Source organism: Eucalyptus grandis, chromosome 7 (genome assembly GCF_016545825.1).
Source record: "Eucalyptus grandis isolate ANBG69807.140 chromosome 7, ASM1654582v1, whole genome shotgun sequence".
In the NCBI taxonomy this organism is placed as follows: Eukaryota; Viridiplantae; Streptophyta; class Magnoliopsida; order Myrtales; family Myrtaceae; genus Eucalyptus; species Eucalyptus grandis.
In genome coordinates, this window is record NC_052618.1 from 22,537,822 (window position 1) to 22,546,947 (window position 9,126).

The following is a 9,126-nucleotide window of genomic DNA, read 5'->3' on the forward strand; positions in this document are numbered from 1 at the left end:
TAAATTCTAGGTTGAGAAATAATAATATATTGAAGAGAGAAGGGGGGATAAAAAGGAAGCCCTAGCCTACCAAGAAAGACCGGCTGGTTATTGACAAATTGGAAATGTAGTTGGTCCACCCGTATTCATAAGTCTCTTGTCCGCTCCATCTCAACTCTCAATCGCTAATCTGCGAGCTAATTCCCATTGGTTGACAGTAATTTAAAATTGTTTCTGGCCCACAAAAATATACTTGAATTTTTTATGATCACTTGTTTGTTATTCATATAGGTTAAATATTTCAAAATTCTAAAGTTTCACGATGGGAAATCTAAAAGCTCTATGGAGTGAAATTTCTCTAGAGTAGTTTGATTAGCATGATTCTAATTTGATTTAGTGTTAGAACAAGTGTAAGCCGAAATCAAACAAAACCATGCTACTAATGGGAGAATTATAAAAAAAAAAAAAAAGGTTACAAACTTATTGCAATCGTGTTGATTAAATTTTGAACTTATTTTTTTTTGGCCAATTAGGTTATAAATCTTTTCTAATTGTGTCAGTTCAGTCCATCAGGCCAAATTTGACCAGTTGGGGTTGATGAGGCCGCTTGCCGACGCCGACTGTCTGACCAACGTTGATGCAAACAAATTTTTAATAATATTTTATTTTATTTTTTAATTTTCATAATTATTTTTTCTTTTTATTTTCCTTTTTCTCCCCTTCCTTTCTCCCTCTTCCTCTAGTTGGTTGCTGGACTAAGGCGGTTGGCAGTGGCAAGCTGGAGAAGGGCTAGCTTGCCTTACCGTTACTAGGTGAGGGTGAGCCTTGCTAGTGGCATGGCGAGCCCCCGTTGGATTTGGCGCGGGCTTGCCTTGCTAGTAGCTCACCCTCACCTAGCGATAGTGAGGTTGAGCTTACCAAGGGCTTGCCTCACCAATGATTGGGCAAGCTTGCCCTTGCCTAGCTTGCCACTAGTTGGTTGCCTCGGTTCGGCGACCAGCCAAAGGAAGAAGGAGGAACGAGGAAAAAGAGAGAAAAACAGGCAAAATAAAAAATATATATAATATTATTAAAAAAAATGTCCAAGTTAGTGTTGGCTGAATAGACTAAATTGGTACCATTACAAAAGCTTTAAGACTCAATCAACAAAAAAAAATAAGTTTAGGATTGAACACAATTGCAATAGGTTTAAAACTTTTTTAGTAATTCTTCTCATTGCTAATTGAACTATGTAGGTTTTCATGAAATTATTTTGTGTAATACGCAATGTTTGGTTCGCTAAATGAAATAAAGTAGGAACACAATCATTATTTCGAGAAAATATTCAATCAATCACAAACCAATTGTGCATATGTCAATTTAGTTGTAAACTCTTCAATTTTACCAATTTACTCTTAAACCTTTGTTTGAAATTCTAATATATTTCTTCCAATTAATTTTTTGTCAAAAAATCGCTAATATAGTGATCCAATCATCATCAACAGCTCCACATGATATATCACCACATTGAAAATTTAAGGGCAGTATATGTTGAAAATTTAAAAATTGTAGCTCCATTGACTTGATCTCAAATATAAGTGGCGACATTCATATCAAAGTATCACTAAGTCAATTACACCTTCAAAAACATATCTCAATCCTACTCCCCAAATCACCGCAATACAAATAGAGAACCATGAAAGACTTAGAAAACTTCCTACCAACTCTAACACTACAGAAAACTAGGACAACGATGCAACGTATGCATGAACTAATAAATACCAATTGATACATCTTATCTTTTTTCACTCGTGCAAACTTCTCTTTCAAACTTCTCTCTTTGCCTTTTAAGTCTTGATTTCAACTAGTAGTGCGTTCTTGTCAATCTTGTCATGTCTTAACTGACTTGATCAGCGAGATGCTTAATTCCTTTTAAGGAGGTTGGCTATTATGTCCTTTGCCCGATCTTGTATCTTCAAAATAACTCACTTGAAGAAATGACAACAACTTGTACCATCAAACTTAGCTCAACCATAAAATCTTCTTCTTCTATTTTCACATATTCCGTCATGAGAATTAGTGATTGAAAACCACAATAATAGATTACTCCATGTTAACCTCATTAAGAGTTACGCTGCTTAATTAAGATGTTGGCCCCCATTCTTCCACTTGCCATTCTTTGATTTGGGGATTAGGGTTCCATGTGCCAATATTAGGGATTGCAATTCAATATGAGGCTAATTGTTTATAGAGTTTTATATTTTTGAAGGGTTAAAGGGGAAGAAGCGGCATCATTCTGACCACCGTGGACAACTCAATCCATTTTTAATCTTCTTCTACTTGTTTCCAATCTCTCATTCTCACTCCGGATCTTCTTCCCAATTATCTACTCATGAATAAAAAGTTTAATTAACAAAATTACATTGGGAGAGCCACATGGCACTTTGAATATTTATTCATCACTTCCTTTGTTTTTGGTGCAAGGGTTCGACTTAGGTGCTCTTATTAAAGGCAGGTTATTTATATCGGAATTAGATTTACAATACATGCTTTCTTGTTGCACAACTCCAAGCAATTGCGAATGAGAATTAAATTCGAGAACTCATACTCCTTACAGTGTAAAATGTTCAAATCCCTCGATCTATTCATCGGAATCCCTTTTATAATTCCTTCCATTGTCAAGCTAAACAAACTCAAAAGTCATAACTTATATTCTCAACTTCAAATCAAACGTCATTGCGCGCGCATTCCATTGAAGATGTCCCTGGCAAAGTCGAACTTTCCGAAATCAGACGAGGTTGAACAATGTTCTTGGTAACTCTTGAGCCCTATCTCGGTCGAAGGCAAATTAGGATTTGGGAAGCGGAGACGAGAGCGTCAGATGTTGACAGCCCAAAAGGCGATTCTGCCGTAATCCCGCCTCTAGATTTCCTTTGACCAACTGTGCTTCAAACCCTCCGTTCCAAATCTGTCTTCTTCTTCTCAGATACAACACAGTCTGCACAACCGAACTTCAAAGTCCAGCCCCCCGTCACTCCCTGGTCTTTACCAACACTTCCATCCTGCCATCCATATCAAATTTCAAGAAGAAATACCCTTCGCAACAAACTCACTGCCCCACCCCTTGAGACCACGTCGACATATATATGATTCCATCTGTTTCTGCATACACAATCATCATAAGGAGCTTGCGGAAAGATTTGAGAGGTCCCCAAAAGAGGAAAGGAGAAGGGTAAAGACATTGCACAAAGTTGCTGCTGAAGCAGCAACTGCGTGAAGCGGCGCCAAGAAAATGACCAAGATTTTCTTGCATTTGCTGCTTCTTGTGGCCTTCTCGGCCAATGCAGCTTTGGGAGCCCAGATCGTCAAGACTCTTCCTGGTTATGATGGTGAACTTCCCTTTACGCTTGAGACTGGGTAGGTGTTTCTTTCTTGTTCTTGTTCGCTTTCCTTCAGGGTAAACAGAGAGAATTGTGATGTTGGGTTTGTCTTGATTGTTTAGGTACATCTCTGTTGCGGATGCGGAGATGTTCTACTACTTCATTGAATCAGAGGGAAACCCTAAAGAAGACCCTCTTTTGCTCTGGTACAGTGGAGGCCCTGGTTGCTCTGCTTTTAATGGCCTCATTTTTGAAAATGGTCAGTCTTTTCTCAATTGTCATTTCATGGTTTGTTGTGCAAGGGGGCGTTTTTGAATGCGAGTCCATCCCAGTCACTATGGACACATTTGCCCTATCGGCATGACTATATTCACTATTCCGAGATTCAATTTTGATCGCCTCCCCTGCTGGGATTGGAAACCCTGTATTTTACCTTCCCAGAAAACTTGGGTTTTACTTTAGGCAGTTGTATTAATGGTAGAAACAGGCACAATGACGTTATAGGGGCCACAGGATAACATGGTTTGTTGTTTCTGTTGTTGTTGTGTTCATGGTGCAAACTTATATATATTTCCTTAACGTATAGGGGCCACAGGTCAGTTTTCTAAAATTGACAGTTAATATTAATAAGTTGACTATTTAAAGAGAAACTTTTTATTTTCAGACAAGAAACTAATGTTTATTGAATGAGGACAATGGCAGACAGATGCTTTCGTCACTCTGCACTATCTGTAATGAATTTCTGTTTCGTCAAGGGGTGAAAGGATGAAAAGAAATAGCAGAAGTAATATGTTGTCTAGTGGGTCATGAACCAACAAATAACCTGGATGATAGATGCAGTTGCAGTACTCAAGTTCTTTTGTGATTGAATTTGTGGTAGGAAGCACCAATATTGAATACTAATTCTTGAGACATGGCAAATCGTACTTGTATATACTGAGCACCAGCCCAAGAGACTGATGGGCAAGGCTTGTCTGTCATGTCTTGCTCTTCTATATACTAAGACTGGTATGCAAAGTTAGTATACTAAGTGGAAGTGGCAGATTGTAACTCAGAATATAAACAAAGTGGACCAGTGTCACCTCGTTATTTAGTATATTGCTTTTGTATTTAATTCTAATATACCTTGAATTATTTTTCTATAGTCCTGTTTGAATTCTGTAGCCCAAAGGATCGGTTGATGCTGATATTATGTGGTGCAACTAGTCTCACTTGTTGCTCTCAGTCTGAACTATAGCAAGAAGCAGCTATATACCAAACAGTCAAATATTTTTCCAGTTACTCATGGTTGCATATTTAGTATCAAGTCCCATCTTGTGCTTTGGTCTCTCTTAGAGGAGAAAAAGCTCACTCAATATTGTTTTCGAGTTTAGAGATAATTGTAAAAGCTTGGCTTCTTATAGGGAATGCGAAATTGACAACGGTTTCATGGAAGTTTTATCACTTTTATGAGAATCCCATTTTGAAATTGTCAGTCGTTTTCTAGCTGTTCCAAGTCGGAAAGTCTATAGAGAATTGAAAATTTATGAAATGCTTAACTCTAAAGTAGGACCCAAATGATTGCAGAGTGTCCATCCCAACCCATGTTGTTGAACTGATGCATATTAGCATTGCAAATTTGGAGACACTTTATGTTTTTCATCTTCCCTCAGTGATTGGAAATTGATCTGGCTCGGTTTTCTAGTATAATTACAGCCTGAAGAAGTAGAATCGTTGGTGAAAGTTATTACTGGCAAAATTTTGGCACTGACTTTTAAATTTTTTTAGGTCCGTTACAATTCAACATCACTGAATATGAAGGAGGTGTGCCACAGCTGGAGTACTATCCATACTCTTGGACAAAGGTATTCTGTTTAGGAAAATTTCTTCGTATCTTACTTTACCTATTAAACATGTATATTGTTTTTCTTAGTCTCGAAAGCTTTGTTGACACCTGAAACTGTTGCGTTTATTGAATGTATGAATTCTTGGTTCTCCTTTCACTTTTGAGCATGCCAAATGACTGCCTAGTTCTGTGATGTTTTATGTGCTTATAGCCCCAAAATCACATGTTTTTATCTCTCGATTTTTGTCATTTTTTTCCCTTTCTTCCTTCTGGTGCTTTTGCGTAATGAGTGTGATAAATTTCAGACAGCAAGCGTTTTGTTCGTTGATGCACCAGTCGGTACTGGCTTCTCTTATTCCACAACTGCCTCTGGTTGGTACACCTCAGACACACAAGCTGGCTGGCAAACCTATAAGTTCTTGAGAAAAGTGAGTAAAATTCATCAAAGTGATGTTGTATTTCGGTTTTCACTTCTGAGAATGCAATTGAGTAATTTTTTTTTTTTTCCCCTTAAGAAGCATCAATTAGAAGGTCGATCTGCTTATTTGATGAGATTTTGTTCTTTGTTTGGAATGCAGTGGCTGATTCAACACCCACAGTATTTGAAACTCCAATTATTTATTGGCGTTGATTCTTATTCGGGCATTTCTGGCAGTCTCCTAGTCAATCATATTGTAAATGGTAAGTAGCCATGATCTTTGATACTAGGTTACATTTTTCTTTTCAGCTTTCTGTTTTTGAACTTTCTGAAAATGGGTTGCAATGCTCAAACTCTGCTGATTGCACTTTTCAGAAAATGAAGCTGGTTCTGTCCCGCGCTTGAATCTCAAGGTATAAGGGAAATCTAAGCTCGGCTTCAAGTAATAATTCAGACTAGCCTAATAATTGCAATCCCTAATTTGTGCTTTTTACATTGTTGCAGGGTTACATTCTTGGATGCCCACGAATTGATGCAGACATTAACGACAACTCAAAAATTATATTTTCTCATCGGATTGGCCTTATAAATGATGAGCTCTATGAGGTATTTTGCTTTGTGAAATAGCCAACTTGATGTATTGAATTCTTGGGAAAATCGTATTTCAAGCAATAAATAGAATTACAGTCAGCCAACTCTTCTTACGCTGAATGTCTTGATTTGAACCCACAAGGATGCTGCTAGGATCACACGTTTTCTTAATGGATCATCTTTTATGTCAATATTATATGAGCCCATCATGAAGTTCTAGCTTTAGTTGGTTTTGTCACGATGTGGCAATATCATTTTCCTGGGATTGCTGAATTTGATGTCGATCATGTAATGTTCTCGTGCAGACGTTGAAGGAGAGTTGCAATGCTAGTTACACTGACATCGATGAAAGCACATCCTCCCCTGAATGCTATGAGGCATATGAATTTTATTCTCGGGTAAGTGATTTAAACCTTGTTCTTGTGCATACTACATGCAGTACATGACATTATATCATTGTGGAGATTCTTGTTATTGAATTTGCATTTTCTGTGCAGCTTATCAAAGACATAAACAAAAACGACATTTTGGAGCCTAAATGCGTCTGGGCATCCCCTAAATCCGGTGGAGAGCTCAGTTATAGATCTCTCGAAGAGAACCCCGATAACTTCATTCTCTCGCCTCCCAAGATCCCTGAATTTTGGTGCCACGTGAGTCTCTTCTCTCTCTGCAGACTTGTTTTGTCTCAGCAATAAGTACTAAATCTGCAATGAAATTACACCCAAGACTTGTAGATCAAGCAATCTAGTATGGTATCATCGTTCATTTCAGCATGACCAACCATGTTGCTTCGAGTCTCACATACAAATCTCCAATTTGTGCAAATTTTAGTGAAAAATCGATGTCTGGCATTGGTCTTGATTAGCTTGACGGTGTATGAAGAGTACTAACATGCATTGACTTTGTCTGCAGAACTTCAACTATGCCATGTCCTACTGGTGGGCAAACGATCAAGGCGTTCAGGAAGCTCTTGGCGTGCGGCTGGTACACTCCCAGTGCTCGCGTCATTCTCAGAGAAGCTCATAATCTTAAAGTTGTTACTTAATTTCGTTGTTTTGATCTCTATAACCAGGGAACAGTTGGCGACTGGGTTAGATGTAACAAGTCACTGCAGTACACAATGGATGTAAGCAGTGTCCTCGATGTTCACCAGAACCTCAGCACCAAAGGGTTGCAAGTTCTCGTATACAAGTAAATTCAAACATTCTTGTTCAATGTCCTACCTCATAGTTCCTCTATCTAGATCCACACCGATCGAGGCATAAGTCAAACTTTCTCGTGGCCGAGACGAGAAAAATCCACTGCTTTTCAGCTGATTACCGTTTCACTCTAATTGAAGTGGTTTTGCTCTCTTGCTGAACTGTTGTGAAACTTTCTTGTTTTCACAGTGGCGATCACGACCTCACCATCCCAAGCACCGGAACGCAACAGTGGGTCAAGGTGCTTGACCTGACGATTGTGAATGATTGGCGACCGTGGCTTGTCGATGGCCAGATTGCCGGGTCAGTAATCTCGAGCGGACGTTCTCATCTCTTTAAACCTTTCTGGTTTAGTTCTTTCTTTTCTGTTTTGTGATTACAGAGTCCCGAATCCTTTCTGAATTATTTGACGTATGCAGTTATACCATCAAGTATTCGGAACACGGTTACAGACTGACCTATGTTAGTCTCAAGGCAAGATCGATATTTCTCTCTGAATCTTTCGTCTTTACGAATTACTTGCTTTCTTCTCGGAAGTTAACTCATTTGTCTGCGCACGCGCGCGCGCGTTTTTCGTGCATGTACTGCAGGGGGCTGGTCATTCGCCTCAAGAGTACAAGCGACGAGAGTGTTACGAGATGTTTCGAAGGTTCATCCATTACTATCCAATCTAACTTGCGACCGGAGAATTGAGGAGACTAGCTTGATATGCAATAGTTTCGGATTCTTTTCTCCTTGCTTTGTCATAAATTTTGTATCCGTAAAACCGGTGTAATCAGTCAAATAATGCAAGTTTTCAATTGGGGAATTTGGGATCACAGTGTCGATGCCGATGCCGATGGTCATGGATCGACGGCCTGAAGAATTTGTTAAATGATTTGAAGAGAGATGCCTGTACATGATCCTTCCGCATATTATGCAATTGATCGTCATCACTTCTCTTTCTGTTGGGAGTTGATCATGACCCCTCGTACTAAACCTTCCAAAGTGAGACTTGATGAATGATTTTGATTGTTATGCAGTGAAAATACGGTGCTATAGACGGAATATCCTTGAACTTGGATAGCATAAATCTAAATATGACTCACTTACATTTTACCAAAAAAATAAAAATAAAAATAAATAATATATATATATATATATGACTCACTTACATATCGGATAAGTTATTTGGGCCGTATCGGTAGGATTAGATTATGCCACCCGAATAACATAAAATAAAAGTGATTTGTCCCTCTCTCGCTCTCGCTCACACGAGTAGTGGTGCACCCGGATAGGTTTCAAATGGCTATCACAATAAGGCAACTAGCTAGGCTACGGTTACAAGTTGACACATGTCTGGTTTTTTCCCCGATCTATATATTTGATGTTTTTAGCCCTATCATGGTAAGTCTATCAAAATACTACAAAAATTTGTGTATGTTAAGCCATCATATCGCACCGCATCCAATCTCGTTAATTTAATACTTCATCGATCAAATGAAGCTCAAGAGACGTAATAAACGGTCAAATAACGCATTGAATTTCTAACAGATAAATGTGATCCAAATTTGGACAATGAATCAAACTCTCCTAAACCTAATAGTAAATATAGATAATCCTAATCCTATGTTTATTTCTATCCTAGTCCTGCTCTGTACCATCACACCCCTCGTGGAGTCCTTATCCATCTTTGAACCCCTTTTAAGTTTCCAAGAATTTTCCAACTCGAGTGCAGAAACCATTGACTCATCAGGTTTCCATCTCGTGATCCCT

At 38.6% G+C, this 9,126-nt stretch overlaps 1 protein-coding gene across 1 annotated transcript; it reads left to right on the forward strand.

The window, feature by feature from the left end:
• Positions 1-3,043: 3,043 nt before the first annotated feature.
• LOC104453061 (serine carboxypeptidase-like 18) lies at positions 3,044-8,316 on the forward strand. The gene is made up of 14 exons (XM_010067561.3): positions 3,044-3,375; positions 3,461-3,597; positions 5,106-5,182; positions 5,469-5,591; positions 5,742-5,844; positions 5,957-5,994; positions 6,086-6,187; positions 6,478-6,570; positions 6,670-6,822; positions 7,085-7,156; positions 7,245-7,363; positions 7,561-7,674; positions 7,791-7,845; positions 7,962-8,316. The coding sequence occupies exons 1-14, from the start codon at positions 3,251-3,253 to the stop codon at positions 8,043-8,045; spliced, it is 1,395 nt and encodes a 464-aa protein (XP_010065863.2). The 5' UTR covers positions 3,044-3,250; the 3' UTR covers positions 8,046-8,316.
• The last annotated feature ends 810 nt before the right edge of the window (positions 8,317-9,126 follow it).

Excerpts from the sequence above, each read along its gene's own strand:
- LOC104453061 (XM_010067561.3), top strand. The coding sequence starts at position 3,251 with ATGACCAAGATTTTCTTGCATTTGCTGCTTCTTGTGGCCTTCTCGGCC. Across the intron at positions 6,571-6,669 it reads CATATGAATTTTATTCTCGG|CTTATCAAAGACATAAACAA; the intron begins GTAAGTGATTTA and ends TTTTCTGTGCAG. Across the intron at positions 6,823-7,084 it reads TCCCTGAATTTTGGTGCCAC|AACTTCAACTATGCCATGTC; the intron begins GTGAGTCTCTTC and ends CTTTGTCTGCAG.